The sequence below is a fragment of the Muntiacus reevesi genome, chromosome 20 (assembly GCF_963930625.1).
Source record: "Muntiacus reevesi chromosome 20, mMunRee1.1, whole genome shotgun sequence".
NCBI lineage: Eukaryota > Metazoa > Chordata > Mammalia > Artiodactyla > Cervidae > Muntiacus > Muntiacus reevesi.
This window is the reverse complement of record NC_089268.1, coordinates 21,592,999-21,613,795: the sequence shown is the minus strand read 5'-3', so window position 1 is coordinate 21,613,795 and position 20,797 is coordinate 21,592,999. Positions and strand designations below refer to the sequence as shown.

At 42.9% G+C, this 20,797-nt stretch overlaps 1 protein-coding gene across 1 annotated transcript; it reads right to left on the bottom strand.

The window, feature by feature from the left end:
* Positions 1-6,232: 6,232 nt before the first annotated feature.
* ANKRD66 (ankyrin repeat domain 66) lies at positions 6,233-20,594 on the bottom strand. The gene is made up of 4 exons (XM_065913099.1): positions 20,560-20,594; positions 17,031-17,208; positions 14,838-15,066; positions 6,233-7,226 (listed from the first exon to the last, which is right to left on the bottom strand). The coding sequence occupies exons 2-4, from the start codon at positions 17,191-17,193 to the stop codon at positions 7,025-7,027; spliced, it is 594 nt and encodes a 197-aa protein (XP_065769171.1). The 5' UTR covers positions 17,194-17,208; positions 20,560-20,594; the 3' UTR covers positions 6,233-7,024.
* Positions 20,595-20,797: the final 203 nt, after the last annotated feature.

Below are 20,797 nucleotides of genomic sequence, written 5' to 3'. Positions count from 1 at the left end.
TCATAATTTTGATTTCTGCATTAACTCTATTTTTAAAAATCTATCTTTTCTCTGAAAATGGTAGCCCTGTGGAAATAGTAGTATTCTTGATCAGATGACTTCAAGAGTCTCCTTCTCGAAAGATTTCTTTAATCCACAGTTCAGTCACTTTACCTTCTGAATTCTCCATCTCCTGACTTAGTTAAAAATGTTTGTAGGGGTCTAACCCTAAACCTAACCCTAACCCTAACCATAACCCTACTTTTTTTTTTGGCAGTAGGCCGAGGCTTTTCCGCCCGCTGAAAGTCAGCGAGAAAAACAGCACGCGGTGAGCAAAAGCACAGCGCCTACGCCCGTCTCAATTAGGGTTAGATGAGAAATGGCTGCCACCAACCCGGGGTTGGTGAGTCAAAATTTTATTTTCTCCCAAGCCAATATAATGTATTGCAGTAGCAAAAGAAGATGAACTGACTGATCCCTTTAAGTATTATGGGATAATTCAGTATGAAACGTGTGCTGTGTCCTTAGTCGCTCAGTCCTGTCCAACACTTTGCAACCTTTTGGGCCATAGCCCACCAGGCTTCTCTGTCCCTGGGATTCTCCAGGCGTAAATACTGGAGTGGATTGCCATTCCCTCCTCCAGGGGATCTTCCTGACCCAGGGATCAAAACCAGGTCTCTTGCTTTGTAGGTGGATTCTTTACCATCTGAGCCACCAGGCAAGCTTGTGTGAGACATGGAATTTGGTTAACACTTTTTGGTAGGGTGTTTTTGTCTTCACCCATGAAGTTTCTCTTTTCAGGGCTTTTAAGTGAACACTGCCTGCCAACGGAGTATAGAGGAAAGAAACAGAAAAAAAAGTGTTGGCCTGAATTCATAAGGTCAAAGATGAAAGTCAGAATGCTGGTAGAAAAAAAAAACTTTAATAATGTTTTTGGTTGAACTCAAGCTGTTTGGGACTCTTTCTCAAGCAATGCCAAATAATTCATGCTGTAAGAAAATAAATTCCACAAACTCCTTGGTATCATAAATACCAAACAATAGAATTGTTGGCTACATTTTTCCTGTCATTTTCAGGAAGACACACCCTGAGTGCTCTGTTCCATGGTACAGTTCTTAGAATCTGTTCATAAATAATGGCTTTTAAAAATAAGATTAAAAAATTTTCCATGGCCAAGAAGAGATGTCCAGGTAATTTAAAGACCCTTAAAAGTGGAAAGCATTGTACCAAGTGCTTGACATGAGTTATCTCATTTAATTCTCCCCACAACGCTATGGTATAGACATTCTATCCTCCCCAGGTTGCAATGAAGAAAATTATAGCTGTTGAGCAACCTGCCCGAGGTTTTAGCTTGCAGGGTTAGAGTTCCTTCCAGTTCAGGCAGGCTTTCAAGATTTTATGAGCATCAGCCAGATGGCCTTGAGGCAGGAGGCAGATGAGCACCCACCAGGGTAAAGCAACTGGGGTTTCATTCCCTGTGAACTGAAACTCCAAGACAAGAATAACAGGATAATAAAGAGAGGAGGTTGGGCCCTGTTCAGACCGCATATTTCTTTTCTTGAAGTTAGGAGACCTCCACCACCACACAGGCACAAAAAGGCTCCTCAGAGGGCAAAGGGGGAGAAGTTATGTCAAGAGATATTCTACCCAGACACCTTTTCAGTAGAATCCATCTTGGCTAAGAGATGCGTGTGCATACATGGGAAGACCCTGAGATATACCAAATATGGACTGTGAACCCAGGCAAATTAAAGTGATTGACCAAAGGAAATCTGGAAGAAATCCCACATAAAAGTAATTCAAAATGCCACAAGGGTGAGACTCAGAGACTCTCTCTCTCTCTATCTCTCTCTCTCGCCAAATCCACCCACATGTCTATCCATATATATTGTGTTTTCTCTCTTAAAACATATTTCACTTGTTTTACTACTTTCCGTCTTTATGGGAATTCTTTTCTGCAAAGCCTCAGGGCCAGGGCCCTTGTCACTGACCACTGATCTAGTGGCTAGGATCTGGTGCTTTCAGCCGCTCTGACCCAACCCGATCTCTGAGTGGGAACCCAAGTCCCGCTCCAAGCTGTTGCAAGGGAGGCCGCCGAGATCAGCCTAGGGCAAGTCACTCAGCCTCCCAGAATTTCAGTTTGTGATATCAACTGGGGATGATGAGACCTGCTTTGCAGGTATGTCATGCAGAGTAGAGATAATACATGTAAAGTGCTTAGTACAGAATCTGTATGGCAATAACTTCTTCATACAAGGAAGCTATTTTGGTGTCCTCTTTGTGTTGTTCTTATAAACTATACAAACTTGAGTGGGCCCAGAAATATATTCCTTCTCCTGATGCCTCGATGAGGATAACATTAAAAGGAGGACTCACTGAAGACACTGGGAGGCCATGGGTTATGGACCCAGTGAAGGACCCTAAGAACACACACCACAGTTTGGTCCAGGTTGGTCCAACCAATGGAAGAAGGGCAATTATCTGTGCCATGAAACGAGGCAGGGGGTATTTATGCCCTGAAAAATGGAGAGCCTCACTCAACCCATAAAAGGTATTCTTCCTGGATCTCTTTGGGATTCTCAGGGAAAAACTGAGCTCAGCCCATAAGTAATACAATTAGCCATTACATGGACCAGGTACAGAGCGCCAGGGCCAGCATCTTACACATCATCTCATCTGCACAGCAACCCCAGGATGTAAGGATTATTTTGCCTGTTTCCTAGGGGAGGTTACAAACCTGAGTCTGCTTGACTCATATGCCCATGATCTTAAAATATTGTGCTTATGAAGAAAGATTGGTTGTAAGGGAGAAAGCAATCAATTCAATGTACTGTATGCAAAAGCGGAAATCTCATTATGAAAGTGGTATTTCACAGATTTCCTGAGTAAGTAGCCAGAACTGGAAACTAGAAAAGTTGTGAGCGTGCTCACTCACTGTCTTGCTGTCTGTCTCTGTCTCTGTCCGTCTTTTCTTTCTTTTTCTAGAATACTCCTCTACCCTTCCTCAGCCCCATTACAGAATTAGCCACTTCACTCTTCTGAGGTTATATGTTATTGGTCCACGTTCTCATGAAGACTTCACATTGACAGGGGAAGACTGTTAAAAATTCTTTTTCTTTCTTTCTTCTTTTTTGGTTAAAGAAGTGAATACCTCACTGATAGTAAAGTATTTAGGATGCATTCCTTAAAAAATATATATATATTTATTTTGGCTGTACCGGGTTTTAATTGCAGCACTCCGGATCTTTGATCTTTGTTGTGGTATGCAGGATGTTTAAGTTGGGCATGTGGGATCTAGCTCCCTAACAGGAATAAAACCTGGGTCCCCTGTGTTGGGAACATGGAGTCTCAGCCACTGGAAAACAGGGAAGTCCCCTTTTTCTTATTTTATTGTCTAGGTGGAGTATGAAACCTGAAGAGGAGGCCACAGAAATTTCTGAGTCCAGCCTAGTCTTATGTAGGAATTTTATAAACCGCTGGAGAGTGCTTACCCATCTGTTTAGACACTTTAGAGGGGCCAATTTTACAGTAGGAGTCCTGGCTCTTAAAATGTGCATGCTCAGTTGCTCAGTTGTGTCCAACTCTTGGCAACCCCATGAACAGTAGCCCGCCAGACTCCTCTGTCCTTGGAATTTACCAGGCAAGAACACTGCAGTGGGTTGCCATTTCCTTCTCAAAGGGATCTTCCTGACCCAGGTATTGAACCCACGGATCTTATGTCTCCTGCACTGAAGGCAGATACTTTACCACTGTATCATCTGGGAGGCGCGGGTCTTAAAATACCTTCCCTTTCACTATTCCTGCCTCTATTAATTCTCCTCCATGGGTCCCACCTGGGCTGAGGGAGCAGGCCTGGTAGATGGCCCTAGCCCTTACCTCCCAGCTTCTGGTCCATGAGCTCCCATCATTAATGTTCCTCTGAAAATGAGCAGCCAGACCAGAGCCAGACTGGATCTGCCACCCTCCAGGTCTGACCTCTGGGCAAGATTTCCAGGCCATCTGGTCAGCGCAGCACCTGGTGGCCAGCGCCCAGAAGGACAGATTGCCCTAGAGGAAGATCCACTAGGGAGTCGCTCAGGGGCCAAAGGCAATGACAAGGGGGGAGGGTGGGCATGAAGACCACCCTGCTCCTGAGGATGCTTAGGGAGTAAGGACCCCAGGAAGGGCCTGGCTGTGATAAGAAGGGCACAGCTTCCTCCCCTCTGGGCCCAGCTTGGTGTCACAGGCCCTGAGTGGGGTCTTTCTGAGGGTGTGACCAGGGCCAAGGGTAGGGGGGAAGTTATGACAAGGGGGCTTCTGAGAAGACTGAGGTTTCTGAATCAGCATGGGGCTCAGGGAGGGCAATGAGTGCCCAGTGAGGGAGGGGGCTTACTAGTGGGGGGGTCCATCAGTGAGGGGCCCCATGAAAAGATGGGGCTCAATGTAAGTGATGAGGGGGAAAACGATAGGACTTTCTTTTTGTCAACTTTGGGGTCTCGGTGTTGCAGCCTGGTCCCTTTTCCACCCACTCCCACCCCGTCTCCCTTTCCCCTCCCCCTCCCTCCCTTCCCTCCTTCTCCCTTCTCCCTTGGCTCACAAGGGATGGTGATGGGGGAAATGTGTGAACTTGAGAGGATGGAAACACTGCACAGAGGTCAAGGGCAGTGTGTGTGTGTGTGTGTGTGTGTGTGTGTGTGTGTGTGTGTGTGTGGAGGGGTGTCAGGACCGAAGTTGGAGACCGCCCCCCCCCCACAAGTCCCCTGAGTTTAGCCTCATCCTCTAGAACTGAAAGGTTGTTGCTGAGCCATGAAAGAAGCTGGGATACTTGGCCCCTGGAGGAGAAGAATTCAATCTGGGGCCAGTGATGAGGCTTGATCACTCGGAGCTTTTGTGTAATAAAGTTTTATTAAAGTATAAAAGAGATAGAGAAGGCTTTTCACATAGACATCAGAAGGAGGCAGAAAGATTGCCCCCCTGCTAGTCTTTTTTTTTTTTTTTAATTTTATTTTATTAGTTGGAGGCCCCTGCTAGTCTTTAACCAGATGTTATATAGCTACTAACGGCCTGCTAATTAGAGAAGGGAAATGTCTCAAAACTCAGCACCAGGGCCCTCACCCACAACATGCATTTTGAGGTAACAATAGCACCAGGGGAGTTGTCCCCGGGCCATAATATGATTGACATGAATCTTGAAGAAAGGCAGCTTTCCAAGTAAATACAGTCTCATTAATATAGCTTAAGAGAACACTTGCATGAGTAAATCATACTGGTTTGTCAAGTCAGTTCTGAGTCTTAGGATCAGAACTTAGAGTCTTGGGTTCTGTCCTCTGTTCTGAGGACAGAATCTAGGGCAAGTATGTTGTTCGTTAACATAGCTTAAGACAAACATTTCCATAAGATTTGAGAAAAGTTAAGTTCAGGTGGAACCAGGTGTCATAATGGCAACAGAGAATTTTAAAAGAAACCTCTTTTTAAATTTGTATAGAGAAGGGGAAAAAATATAACACTAGTAATTTGCTTCCTCCTGTCGTTTAAGAGAGAGAGAGAAAAATGTCTGACACTTGCAGCCTATTTCCTCCGTTTGGAGACCCTTGGCCTTCCTGCCTGTTACCCTCTCAAAACCAGTAAGCCCAGGGTATCCCCATTCACACTCCCAGAAGAAAATGCACTGGTCCAGCTGGAGCTGCTGCTTGTTGAGGACCCATACAAGGATGGCAAGCAGGAACCACCTCTGTAAACTGCAGGGATGAGAGAAAGAAAACTGATGCTCCAGAGGGATGAAAACTAGACAAGGTGTCCTCCACAGCTACACTGCTTTCCTGTAAGACGCTCAGGTGTTTATTTATTTCCGAAAATTCAACCTGTATTTATATAAGCATCAAGGAGCATGTAATTAACATGATGTCAGGTGCCTCAAGATATTGATTTAGGCAGAAAAATTAGTAAACTTAGAATGTGGGGTAGCCAATTCAAGGGCACTAGATCAGCTACTTAGTGGAGATTCTAACTATTGTCTGTTTCTACTGTAGTACTGGCTCATAAGGTAAAAAAATGAAGCCACCTATGTAATTTTAAACACTCCACTAGCCACATTTTTAAAAAACTGAAAGGAGAAAGGCAAAATTCATGTTAGTAAAATGTTTTATTTAATCCCAACATTCAAAATATTATATTTCAACCTGCAATCAAATTATTGATGAACTATTTTACATTTTTTATTCTAAGTCTTAAAATTACCATCTGCACTTCACATTTATAGCATATCTCAATTTGGATGCATCATTTTCATTGGAAATACCTGATCTATACTTAGATATCCTAAAATATACAGTTGATCAAGTAAAGTTATACTTACAAGTTCCATAATTTTACATCAGCTCTCATTATTAAGCAGAATAAAATTAATTTAAGGTTTTCAAGTTTTTACTGAGCTAATCTTATGGCCAAATTGTTTCTCTTGTATAGAAGGGATCTTTGGTAAAATTGGCCCTGTTGAGACTGTGGGCTTCTACCCGACCTACACACACACACAGGCACACAGACACACACACACACATCTGGAAATTCAAAGCTACATCTCTTCACTTCTTTTGTTGGTCTATACGACAACAAATAATTTTTTCCCATAGATTAACTGACCTGAGAATGTTGGAGATTCCTGAGATTTTGTTGTTGCTTTTTTTTTTCCCCATTGAAACAACCAAGTTTCCTTAGCAGAAGTTTTCTTTGCCCCTGAAATTCTATAATTGCATATAGAAGCTCAGGAGATGCTGACAGTGCAAATCACGGATGACAAAATGCAAACAGCTGATATTTGTCCTCTCTTGGTAGTTTTTGGAGACAACAAGGTATTGGCATGGAGGTGACAGCCCATGTGTATAGAGTACCCAGGCCAGACTTCTTGACTGAATGATAGATCAGGAGCTACCAGTCAAAGCCATGTGGGTAATTAAGGATCTAGGAGTAAAATCATGCCACGACAACACATACCTTATAACATCTAGTCGGGCACCGTGGAAAGTCTCCCAGCAGGTAACACACCTCCAGTCCCCGGGAGGCGGGCCTCTCATGCTCCCCTCTCCTTGGTATTGCTGAGCCTGCTGGGGCCTCCAGTTTTCTTGCTCTTTTTCTTATTAGTCTTTTTATTCCAGGAAGGAAGAGACAGCTCCAGCTCCCTCTTCTTGGCATCCCAGTCTTCATCTCGCTGATCAAGTTGCAGCCCCATCAGCCTGGCAGCCTGGCGATATTCCCGGCACTGGGGTTCAGCCCTAGGAGAGGGAAGCCAGCTCTCAGTCCCCGACCCCAGGGTCGGACAGCGTGCCCAGTCTGTGGAGAGGCCTCTCCCCTGCCCTCTGCATGCGGCCTGGGCACCCAGGCCATCCACGCAAGGAGAAATGAGGCCAAGTTCGAACATTTCCAAGTGTACACTTAAAGAGGTCTCAGACATTAAAGAAACTATCAATACTTTGAGGCGGAGAAGAATGGGGTGCCTGGGTCAGACGTTCGTAGAATCAAAGACAAGCTCTTAGCTTGAAGGCCCTGCTCATTTTTTAAATGCTCACATCAATACTGGTCAAGGAAGACTTTCCTGTTTGCACGTACGCAGGAAGGCTTCTTGAGGGTGGAAAAGGGAGGGGACCTGACCCCATAATAAGTGTGGACATGCACCCACAGGTCTGTACGATGGGATTCATCTTAGAAAAAAGTTGCTCATGCTTCTTGGGGAGGGTTCAGGGACCATCAGGGGTGAAAAGAGAAACAAGATAATTGGCCAAAGGTAAACAAAGACCCGGAAGGACTATCCTATGTAAGTGATTCACATCACCTCCACACAGCGCCCCGCCTTGCTCAGAACGCCTCACTCCTCTCTGGGTGTGTATCTCCGCCTAGCGTCTGACTTACTGCGCTCCTCCTCACAAGAGAGGATGCCCATTCCCTTTCTCTCTGAGTGTGTATCTCTGCTCTGCTTCTGAGTTAGATAAACAAACTATTTTCCTGTGTGCTCTCCCATACATTGTGCTGTGTCTCTAATAATAAACTTCATACTTTTTGTACAGCTTTTGCCTCCTTGAAACATTCTTGTTTTCAAACAGGGGCAAGAGCCCAGGGCCACTTTGCTTCTAGCCTCTAGCCCCTGGTGAGTAGTGGCTAGAGCTCTTGGCTTTCATCCAGGTTCAGTTCAGTTCAGTTCAGTCGCCCAGTCATGTCCGACTCCTTGCGACCCCATGAACCACAGCATGCCAGGCCTCCTGGTCCATCACCAACTCCCAGAGTTTACTCAAACTCATGCCCATCTAGTCGGTGATGCCATCCAGCCATCTCATCCTCTGTCGTCCCCTTCTCCTCCTGCCCCCAATCCCTCCCAGCATCAGGGTCTTTTCCAATGAGTCAACTCTTCTCATCAGCCAAAGTATTGGAGTTTCAGCTTCAGCATCAGTCCTTCCAATGAACACACAGGACTGATCTCCTTTAGGATGGACTGGTTGGAACTCCTTGCAGTCCAAGGGACTCTCAAGAGTCTTCTCCAACACCACAGTTCAAAGCATCAATTCTTCGGCGCTCAGCTTTCTTCACAGTTCAACTCTCACATCCATACATGGCCACTGGGAAAACCATAGCCTTGACTAGACGGACCTTTGTTGGCAAAGTAATGACTCTACTTTTTAAGATGCTATCTAGCTTGGTCATAACTTTCCTTCCAAGGAGTAAGCGTCTTTAATTTCATGGCTGCAGTCACCATCTGCAGTGATTTTGGAGCCCCCAAAAATAAAGTCTGACACTGTTTCCACTGTTTCCCCATCTATTTCCCATAAAGTGAGGGACCAGATGCCATGATCTTAGTTTTCTGAATGTTGAGCTTTAAGCCAACTTTTTCACTCTCCTCTTTCACTTTCATCAAGAGGCTTTTTAGTTCCTCTTCACTTTCTGCCATAAGGGTGGTGTCATCTGCATATCTGAGGTTATTGATATTTCTCCCGGCAATCTTGATTCCAGGTTACCCAGGTTTAATTCCTGGGCAGGGAACTAAGATTTCGCTTAAGGACTGCTCACTGCTCTCCCTCTGAGATCAGAAGACTGTTTTCTTTCATTTGTCTATTTTATTTAAAGATTTTTTTTTTAAATGTGGACCAGGACTATTTTTAAAGCCTTTATTGAATTTGCTACTGTCCATGGGGTCACAAAGAGTGACCCACGACTGAAGCTACTTAGCACATATGCACAATATTGCTCCTGTTTTAGGTTTTGGTTTTGTGGCTGTGAGGCATGTGGGATTTTAGCATGTGGGATCTTAGCTTGAATCGCCTGCAATGGAAGGCGAAGTCTTAACCACTGGACCACCAGAGAAGTCCTATCATTTATTTTTTAATGGCATATTTCACTGATTATAAAAGCTGTGTCTGTTCATTGTAGAAAATTTTAAAGTACAGAAATATGTAGAGAAGAAAATAAAAATTACTCACAGTCATGTATATGTTGTATGTATAGATAGATTTATGTAAAGCATAGTTAGATGATATATATACAAATGAGATATATATATATATACATGTATATATAAATCATAGAATAGGTGATAGAAAAATAGATGAACTGATCATCAGATATGCATAGACAATGGGAAGCATACAAAAAATACTGTTTTGTATATGAGGCCAAAGGTGAGTCTGTGACTTCTTTAAGGACACTGGTGAAAGCCAGTTCACAGAGATAGTATTTGAGTCAGTATGAGGACAAATGCAATTTGAGAGGATAGATGATCGTACAGCCAGAGCAAACAGTATTTTAAGTGCAAAGCATGATGAAACGCACCATTCATTCAGTGGATAGCAAACCAGCTTGTCCCCCAGCCCCTGTGCCCCCAACAAGATGGAAGGGACCTCTCCATATTCAGACCACACAGCATCCCTCCTCCAGCCTGCTCTTTTGACCTCTGTCACTTTCTATCTCGTGTTAGTGTTGTTTATACAACAAGTTATCTCCTCTCTGAGATAGAGAGCTTCTTATTGCCCAGCATTGTATTTGCTGCATCGTTACATCCTTTTTAGTATTCAGTTCAATGCCATGCATGTGAAAGTGAAAGTGTTAGTCCCTCAGTTGTGTCCGACTCTTTGCAACCCTATGGATCGTAGCCCGCCAGGCTCCTCTGTCCAAGGGATTTTTCCAAGCAAGAATACTGGAGTGGGTTGCCATTCCCTTCTCTAGGGGATCTTTCCGACCCAGAGATAGAACCTGCATCTCCTACATTGCAGGCAGATTCCTAGCTGTCTAAACCACCAGAGATCCACTGCCACGCATATAGTAGGGCTCAAAAATTGTTTTCTTAAATTTTACTGAAGTAGAGTTGATTTACAATGTTGTTGAATGAGAGATTTACAACTTAAGAGAAGCTGAATCAAGGACTTCCCTGGCAGTTCAGTGGTTGAGACTCGCCCTTCTGCTGTGGGGGACATGGACTCCATCCTTGGTAGGGGAACCAAGATCCTGCGTGCTGTGTGGCCAGAAAAAAAAAGAAAATTTATTGAATTGAATGAAACAAAAATACAACATATCAACTTAAAATAACTATATGGGGAAACTAACACTTTTGAAAAGAAAAAGGAGAAAAGCTGAATCGAAAGTTGATTGTTCCACTAGGATACCTAGAATATTCTGAAAACAGTCAAATCTTGTCTAAGCTGCTTTTGATATTCTTTTATATTTTTTTTCTCTTCATCATCCTAGTCCATGACCTCACCTACTTGCAAAATGAAGCATTAAAAAATTCCTTATGTGATCTCCTTGCCTATGGGGTAGGTACATTCATTCCAGCCTGCACAGCATCATGCCACCTCTTCCCCTATAGGAGTAACTTAGCTGGAGCGTCTGTTTCACCTTGCCAGTCCTCTGATGAGTTCACATCCACTCGCCTGCTCACCCATCCAGACTTCTTCTCCATTCCTCTCCACTGTGAAGTCTCCGTTCTGCCAGGGTCACTCATCCCGCCTCTGTCTCTCCACTTCCTCATATCCAACTCGCATTTCCAACTTCAAGTCTTAGCGAGCTTTTGGGATCCAGATTAATTTCTCCTTAACCAGAATTCCTTCCCTCTAAGCCCCAGCTGTCACAAGCGAAGTTCCTCATAGGAGATGGTAAATAGAAATGACTTACACGTGATGTGGTTGACTTTTGTTGTATTTGTCTGCTCAGCACTGCCTGCCCACTTTTCCTGGTAATAGCACTCATTCCCCATTTCATGGAAGAATCACTCCTCCACTTGAGTTATGCTGCAATCGGGTATCCTAGTCATTCACCCACCGGTTACTACAGAGGGGCTGAGATTATTCAGAGACATTCAGTAGGGGAGAACCAAGGTCAGGTCCCTGAGGAATTCCAGCATCTAAAAGGCATGCAAGAATAGGAGCTTAGAAAAATCATGAGAAGAAATGGTCCTCGAGTAGGAGAACCAGAAGAGAGCAGTGGCAGATAAAACAACAGGGAAGAGCAACTGAATACCAGATGAAGTGGAGGTAAGATGTGCACGGAGAAGAGGCCATTAATTTAGCAGCGAGATCTCCACGAAGGAGAGCTGATTCAGCACGATGGGGGAAGAAGCCTGAAGAGTGGGTGAAGAAGTAAGGACAATTGCACAGATGACCTTTCAAGTAGCTTAGAAATGTAGGGAAGAAGAAAGGCATAGCAGACACTAGAAGGACCTCTAACTCTTTGTGTGTTTGTTTAGTAAAAGCTATCTGAGCATGTTCAGAAGACAAAGAGAAGGGAAGAGAAGAAATAGAGAAAACTTAAAAATACAAAAGATGCAACAGAGAATGAGGAAATGATGATCTTGTAGGAGACATAAAGGTTTGGATGAAGGATCTATATGGAGGGATAACACTTGCCACAGAAGGATGGATGGGAAAGCAAGAAGGAATAGATATATATAAAATGTTAGTTTGAGAGTTTGAAAATGTATACCCATGACTTCAACATTCTCTATGAGGTAGAAAGCGTATATTCTGAAGGACAGGCTGAAGTGTGATGGGGACTTGGAATTGTCAACATTGGAGAAGGACAGAAAGCGATGGCCAGAGTAACTAAGGGCTCAGCTGGAGACAGAAGTCTTAGAACTTCTGGTGCTACTGGTTGATTTATTTGTGGTCTTTCCCCTAGCAGACCAAGAACAGGCATGGGGAAGACAGAGACCAATCCAAGGCTAGGAATTCTGGGTTATATACTATAGAAGGACCGGGGGGTGGGAAGTTAAAAATAGGGGAAAGAGAGTGAAAGAAGCAGTGTATCATGGCACAGCAAACAAAAGAAAAGGGTGTTTTGCCCACCATCCAATTCTACAAAGATTAGTCTGCTGTAGTCACTGACCCACAGGGCACTCTATGCTTCAGACAGAAGAGATTGAGGTGATGGGGTACTTCATTTAGTACTCTGTGCTTCTGACAGGAAATGAAAGATGATAACAGGATGCTCTGTTCTTTGGATAAGCAGGTTCTTTAGTTAGATGTGTCTCAAGAGGAATTTTAATGAATCCAAAGATTCTTGTATCTTCCCATACTTAGAAAAGCACTATAATCATGACATCTGTTCTTTGTGATGAGCAGTAGTCTTTTACCAAGATGTATCCTTGACTGCACGTATTCCTTTAACCAAAAAAATCATATATAAATTAGCCCTGCCCCCACTCCTTGAGATCAATTTCTCAGAGCTACTGAAAGGGTATCTCCTGAGCTAAAGTCCTCAGTAAGACCTCAAATAAAACTGAACTCACAGTTCTCATCTTGTGCAATTTTCTTTTAGCCCGCCGTGCCCAGCTGGCAGACAAAGGAAGATAGTGAAACTTTCAGGGAGGTGATAGGATAGAAGGGAAAGGATTTGAATAAGATGAGATCTGGGACTCAAATAGCTGCATGAGGATTCAAAAACTGGGAAAATGAAGACAGGGAGTCATGGTCACATGGTGGTATGTTACAGTCATAAAGAGTCCCAGAAACAATGCTGCTGATGTTGAGGTCTACAACAGATGGAGATTATTGAATGTAGACGATGACAGCAGGATCGGGGAGAAGAGAGAGTCTTAAAGTTAGGACTCAAGGTTCTGCCTCTATTTCCCAAATCACCTTAATGATGATTCTGAATATTTTTAAGGTGGGACACCACTTCTCATCATAAGCAAAGCTTTTACCAGTTTAATTTTCTGAAGATAACTATATTTCTGAGGAGGGCATTTCACTATCACCCTCATTCTCCAATGAATCTACAGTTAGATTTACTCTTGATTTCATTTTGGTTTTCAAGCAATGTTGTCCTCACTCTGCTACTTTACTGTCTCAACTATGAATTACTTATTAGCCTAACCAGATTATGTTGTTGCTGTTGTTTAGTTGCTGTCATGTCTGACTCTTTGTGACCCCATGAACTGTAGCCTGCCAGACTCTTTCGTCCGTGGGATTTCCCAGGCAAGAATACTGGAGTGGGTTGCCATTTGCTTCTCCAGGAGATCTTCCCAATCCAGCAACTGAACCCACATCTCCTGCACTGCAGACAGATTCTTGACTCCTGAGCCACCAGAGAAGCAGCGAGATTATACATTCTTCAATTTTATCAACATCCCTCTCAGAGCTATCACCTTCATGTCCGTGAAAGTGAAAGTGAAGTTGCTCAGTCAGGTCCGACTCTTCGCAACCCCATGGGCTGTAGCCTGCCTGGCTCCTCTGTCCATGGGGATTCTCCAGGCCAGAATACTGGAGTGGGTTGCCATTCTCGTCTCCAGGGAATCAAACCTGGGTCTCCCGCATTGCAAGCAGACTCTTTACCCTCTGAACTACCAGGGAAGTCCAATAATGTACACAATTGATACTTAATTCTATCTGAATGCTTGGCTGAGAGAAAAAAATTAGTGGGTTCGAGAAATGTTCTTAACTTTGGTGAGTGTGTAAGTAGAAGAGTCACAGGTAAGAAGGCATTTTAAAAAGTAGAAGGACACTTATGGATGATAGCAGCCTAATTCACCTGCTTCACTTTAAATAGGAGGAAACTGAGGACCTGGAAGGAGGCAATTTGCCTAAGGTGACACAGCTGGACTGAAGATTTTTCAAGAATCTGAAGGGGGATCCAAGAATCTTGTACTATCTCCCATTTTCAAATTTGTGTCCCACCTCTCTTATCTGAGATAGTTTATGTATAGTCTAAAATAACAATTATAATAAATGTATATTATTAAAATTATTATAATAATCATGTAAAGTTATAATAATTATAATGCTGCATCATTTTAAAACAATAGATTTTTCCAGAAAAATAATAATATTTTTAATTGATTAATTGCCTGACATGCCTCTCTAATTTTTACTTTCTGTAATGTAATGATAACTTTTTAAAAAATGGAAGTATAGTTGATTTACAAAGTTGTGTTAATACCTGCTATACAAGCAAGTTGATTCTGTTTTACATATACATATATGAATATATATATTCTTTTTTCAGATATTTTTCTCTTATAGGTTATTACAAGATATTACAAGATATAGTGAATATAGTTTCCTGTGCAATACAGTAGGACATTGTTGTTTATCTAGTTTATATATAGTAGTGTCTCTGCTAATCCCAAACAATAGATTTTAATATTACATTTAATAATAATCTAAATATTCTAAAACAATATGATTTCCACCCCAAACTCGTCATTTCAATGAAATACTAATAAAAATTCAAACAACAATTGGTTGGATTTTGTCACTTCATTTTCATCAAGCTGAGACCACTGAATTGGTAAAGACCTTGGTCCCTGGCTCCTGTCTCTCTGCCTTTTTTAGCTGGGGGTACAGTCCGAGGGGTCACAAAGAGTCAGACACAACTGAACATTGAGCACAGCGCCAAAGGAAACTCACTTTTCCAGGAACGCCACGCAGGCTTTCTGCCCATAGATCTGTGCGATCCTCTTTGGTGTGTCTCCAAAGAAGTCGGGGGCGTCAACAGTGGCATGCAAGGCATGGAGGGCTTTGAGCACGTTCAGATGGCCTGATTCAGCTGCGAAATGAGCGGGCGTCCAGCCCACATCAGTTACCAGGCACGGCCGGGCTCCGTGTTCTATCAGGAGCTGTAGCACCTCCATGTGTCCTTAGATGAGCGCAGAAGAAACAGGAAGTTAAGATGAAAGTGTCTCTGCCAGGCTGAGGCCAGAGCTAGCCTAGGTGGCACAGAAGAGGGGGAGACATTTGCCCCAGAGGCCCCTCCAGTTTCTTGGCATCATCCCTTCTCTGTCCTCCGTCTTCTTACCAGGGACTCAGGGCCCCACCCTTGCCCCTTTGCTCCTGCTCTGGGTCTGAGCCATCGAAGGATTCCCTGTGCTCCTTTCAAGATGCTCCCCTCTCTTGCTCATTCTGGCAGATGCCACCCAGGAATTTGCTTTTTCTCCTAAGTTACTCTACCCACTCCCCAACTCCCCATCTGAGCTGGCACCCATAAGCTTCCCTCTGCTTTGAGCAGTACCAGTGCTGATTGCAAAACCAAATATTTTGCAACAACATGGATGGACCTTGAGGGGCATGATCCTTAATGAAATAAGTCAGACAGAGAAAGACAAATATCATATGATCACACTATGGGCAGAAGCTAAAAACAAAAAACTGAGCTCATAGGTACAGAGAACAGAGTGCTGGGGTGTGGGTGGGTGTGAGATGGGTGGAACTGGTCAAAAGGTACAAACTTCCAGTTATAAATGTCAATAGGATGTAATATATACCATGGTGACTATCATCAATAATACTCCATTGCATACTTGAAAGTTGCTAAGAGGGTACATCTTAAAAGTTATCACAAGGAAAAAAATATATATGGTGACAGAAGTTAACTAGACTTATCATGGTATTTGACAATTTATACAAAAATGGAATCATTATGTTAGACACTAAAACTGATAAATTAGTATATGTCAATTACATCTCAATAAAAAATACTTTAAGTCCCAGTTACGTGAAAACTAGCACAGATTAAGAGCTCATGCATTCTAAGTCATATAGATGTGGGTTTATACCTGAGAATAAATACTGCTTGCTAACCACAACAACCCAGGTGAGAAACAAACGGCTGAGGTTTGGTTTCCTTGTTTGTATAAAATATCATTTATCTCACCAAGTTCTTGAGAAGTACAGCTGAAATCAAAGGCAAGAAGTACATAGCACAGACACCGGCATACAGCAAATGTTCCCCTGACAAGTGCTTTAGTAAGACTCCCATCACTGTACTTAAATTTCTGCAAAATTCTCCCAACTGATTTCTCTGGTTTGCTTCCTGCCAGCCCAGTCTCCATACAGGAGTCAAAACAAATATTTGAAAAGCAAAGTTGACTATCACACTTTCCTAACATTCTTTAATGGTATTCTATGGTTGAACGTCTTCACAGGTCCCTTGGCTAAATTTCTGCCACCATCCTCCTCTAGTCCTATAACGGAGACTACTTAGGCGTGCCCCTGGCCATGAACAAGACAAAGTTCCTGTCCTATGGGAAGGAACGATGCTCCATTTCTGCTAGAGGTTAAGAGGACAGAGGACAGAGAAAGTGAAGTTGCTCAGTCGTGTCCAACTCTTTGCAATCCCATGGGCTGCATGGAGCCTGCTAGGCTCCTCCAACCATGGGGTTTTCCAGGCAAGAATACTGGAGTGGGTTGCCATTTCCTTCTCCAGAGGATCTTTCCGACCCAGGGATCGAACCCTGTCTGCTGCACTGCAGGCAGACTCTTTACAGTCTGAGCCACCAGGAAAGTCCAAGAGGACAGAGGGCTAGTATTAGTGAAGAGTCCCTACGTGCTAGGCAATGCACACTCACTATCTTCCTGAATTTTCACTGCGAAACAGCATTACTGCTCTCATTATACAGATGAAAAGACTAAGACTCAGAGATGTTAAATAACTTGCCTGAGGTGCTACAACTAGTTTAAGTGGTGGTGCCAGGACGGAAATGTCTGTCATTCATGTATCTGATTTCCAAGAAATGTTCTTTCTACTACCCCACACCGACTTCCTACTGGGAACCTCATGAACAGTGGTCTTGGAGGGACCTATATGTAGGCAGTGCCACTCACCCTTGATCGCGGCCCAGTGAAGTGGGGTTCGGTCATTCCAGTCCACGTCCTTGTAGTTTGGGTCACAGAGACCTTTCTTCAAAATCTTTTTCACTGAACTGTAGTCCCCTGCAGCCACAGCTTGGTGGAGCTTCGTCATGTCGGACAGTTTGGTCAATTCCATGATCAAGAAAAGCAACTGTGGGAAAAGCATGCCACTTAGGAAATTCTCTGCAACACTTGATTCCTAGTGAGTGACTCCATAGGGTTCCGACTGTTTACTTTCTTTTTTACTTCATACATTTGCATCCAGGGTTACTTCATGTGTGTGCCCTACTGAGGGTGCATTTGGATCTTACCTACTATGTGGTCAGTGCCTGCCAATGCCCCATCCAAAAACTATCAACAGTTCCTTTCTACCTATAGGATTATAGGCTAAACTCAAGGGCTGACATTTGCTAACTGGCCTCAAACCACTTCCCACTTCCACTTCCCACTCTGACTTTGAACTGACAGCAGTGTGACCCTGAGTTAGTTGTGTAACTCTGTACACATCATCTTTCTCATCTAAAGAATGAGTATAATTAGCCAGGGTCTTGTGAGGATACAAGGACAATTCATGTGAATAGTTTATACTCGATGTGTGTGTTAGTTGCTCAGTCGTGGCCAACTCTTTGCTACCCCATGGACTGTAGCCCGCCAGGCTCTTTTGTCCATGGGATTCTCTAGGCAAGAAAACTGCAGTGAGTTGCCATTTCCTTCTCCATTATACCGGATGCAGACCAGGTAATTAACTACTGTTGCTACACGAATTCAAGAGATGGTGTGTGTGCCAGGTTGCTCAGCTGTGTCCGACTCATTGCAGCCCTTTGGACAAGAGTCCACCAGGCTCCTCTGTCTGAGATATTTTTCAGCAAGAATTCTGGAGCGGGTAGCCATTTCCTCCTCCAGGGGATCTTCCTGACCCAGGGATCAAACACACATCTCCTGTGTGTCCTGCATTGTAGGCAGATTCTTTACCTCTAGCCACCAGAAAGATAAACAAACAAATAAAATGGCTAAATTATTTACAACATTGAGACACAAACCCATGGTTCTCAAATTACAGTCTGTAGACAGTTAGGACTTCAGGGAACTTTTCTGGGGATCCATGGGGTCAAAATTCTTTTTTATTATAATGTTAAAATGTCATTGGTCTTGTTCACTGTGCTGGTGTTTGGCCTGATGGTTCAAAAGTAATGATGTAGAAAATTGCTGATGCCTTAGCGTGAAGCAAAGCTGTGACACCAAATTGAACTAGCAGTCAAGGTTTTCTTCACCATGGTACACACAGAGTGTAAAAACAACAACAACAACAACAACAACAAAAACCAATTAAGTTTTGGAAAGAAATTAAAGCACTAAAAATGATTTATATCAGAACGTCCTTGATGGTCCAGTGGTTAAGAATTCGCCTGCCAATGCAGGGGACAGGGGTTCCATCCCTGGCCAGAAAGATCTCACAGGGCAAATAAGCCTGCAAACTACAACTAGAGAAAAGTCCACGTACCCCAGTGTGTTGCCACTAAGACCCAACACAGCCAAAAGTAAATACATTTTTAAAAGAAGAATAAATACTTGGGTGTCAGCCCAAAGTGGTTCTGAATCTCTGGGCATGCAGGACAAAGATACCTCTTTTACAGGAAGTGGGTACTCCATGCATATGCTGAGTAACCAAAGGTGACACAGGTTATGTTTTAGCTTTTTGGCTTGCTTGTTTTAGCAGAAACCTTGACACTGGAACATTTGCTCAATGATAAAATGAAATGGCAAACAGAAGTACTAGAGGATTTCCAACTTGCAGGTGTCACAAAAAGTCACACCATCGTGTCTGGGAGCCTCTTTGCCCTTCTCACAAACCTTTAAGCAGGTTTATGCAAAAATCAGCCCCATTTGTTTTGCAATGATTTCATTCCAAGGATAATCCACAAATTATTGGAAAGTTGCAATTCAAGTATAAGTTTTCAGTGGAAATAAACAGAAGATGTTTTAAAAAAAATGTACAGAGCCAATAAGCAACAAAAAGATGCTCAATATCATTAGTTATTGTGTGTGTGCTAAGTCACTTCAGTCATGTCCAACTCTTTGCTACCCTATGGAATGTAGCCCACCAGGCTCCTCTATCCATGGGATTCTCCAGCAAGAATACTGGAGTGGGCTGCCGTGCCCTCCTCCAGGTGATAGTCCTACCCAGGGATTGAACCTGTGTCTCATGCAACGCCTGCATTGCAGGTGGATTCTTTACTGCTGAACTAATGCGGAAGCCCCATTAGTCATCAGATAAATACAAATCAAAACCACCATGAGACACCATTTCACAGCCACTAGGATAACAAATAATTTAAAAGACAAATAAAAACAAATGTGAGGATGTGGAGAAACTGGGACCCTCATACTCTGTGATGGGAATATAAAATGATGCAGTCACTTTGGAAAGCAGTTGATAATTCTTCAAAAGATTAAACTTAAACATGGAGTTCTCATATGACCAGAACTCTAATTCTAGGAGTAAACCTAAAAGAAATGAAACCATATGTCCACACAAACACTTATACGCAAATGTTTATAGCAGTATTATTCAATACGGAATACTTCAAAAAGTGGGAAAATATGTCCAACAGATGAATGCAGAAATAAAATATGGGATATTCATATTTTATTGGAATAGTATTTGATAATTTAAAAATGAGGACTTGATACATGCTACAATTTGCATTAACCTTGAAAACATGCTAAGTGAAAGAAACTAGTCACAAAAGACCACGTGCTGTAAGATTCCATGTATGTGAAATGTCCAGAGTAGGCAAATTTATAGAGATGGAACATAGATTATTCGTGACCTAGGACTAGCATGACTTGGGGGTGGAAAGTGAGCTAAGGAGCATAGGATTTCTTTCTGGGGTGATGAAATGTTCTAAAATTAGGTAGTGGAGGGTGACACTTTCACAACTTTGAATATATTAAAAACCACTGAACCGTGTACTTGAAAGAGGTGAATTTTATGCTGCTGGTGGTGGTGGTTTAGTCACTAAGTCCGAATCTTGCAACCACATGGACTGTAGCTTGCCCAGTTCCTCTGTCTGTGGGATTCTCCAGGCAAGAATACTGGAGTGGGTTGCCATTCCCTTCTCCAGGGGATCTTCCCGACCCAGGAATCAAACCTGGGTCTCCTGCATTGTAGGCAGATTTTTATGGTATGTGAATTATATCTCAAAAAAGCTGTTTAAAAAATCAGTGATACTATTAATTAGTGCCTTTCTTACAAAAAGTCAAAAATTTATTTGTAGAAAACAGAAACAATACACTAAGCCTACCATAACTGTGAAAATTTAACAAAATTTCCAACACTAGAATCCTTGTAAATTTGATTGTGCACTTGAATTTCCATCTTTCTTATGACAGGTGTCTCAATGTCAAAAAGTTGCCAGTAAATAGAAGTTCTAATAAATATGAATGATCTAAAATAATTGCAGTAAAGATCTGAAGACAGAAGCAATGTAAAAATACTCACTGTCTTGTTTGCAATCTGCAGTGCTCAGGCTTGGCAGGAAGGCCTGTCTTGTTGTGTTCACACCATGGAAACTGACTCCACCTGCTTCATTAAAGCCCACCAGTCAAGGTCAGCCTTACTAGGTGGGGCCCCTCTATGGTGGGCGGAGACTGTCCCTCTGTTGGCACTGATGCTCTTCAGCTATTTCTGTCTGCTTCTGTAGTTCAACTGAGGTCTTTAACAGGCTGTTTGGAACTCT

What these genes read in the sequence shown, in the direction of transcription:
- ANKRD66 (XM_065913099.1), bottom strand. Translation starts at nt 17,193, where the DNA reads ATGGAATTGACCAAACTGTCCGACATGACGAAGCTCCACCAAGCTGTG. An exon ending in TCACTGGGCCGCGATCAAGG is followed by an intron (nt 15,067 to 17,030) that starts GTGAGTGGCACT and finishes CGCTCATCTAAG; the next exon opens with GACACATGGAGGTGCTACAG. An exon ending in TGCGTGGCGTTCCTGGAAAA is followed by an intron (nt 7,227 to 14,837) that starts GTGAGTTTCCTT and finishes TCCCTCTCCTAG; the next exon opens with GGCTGAACCCCAGTGCCGGG.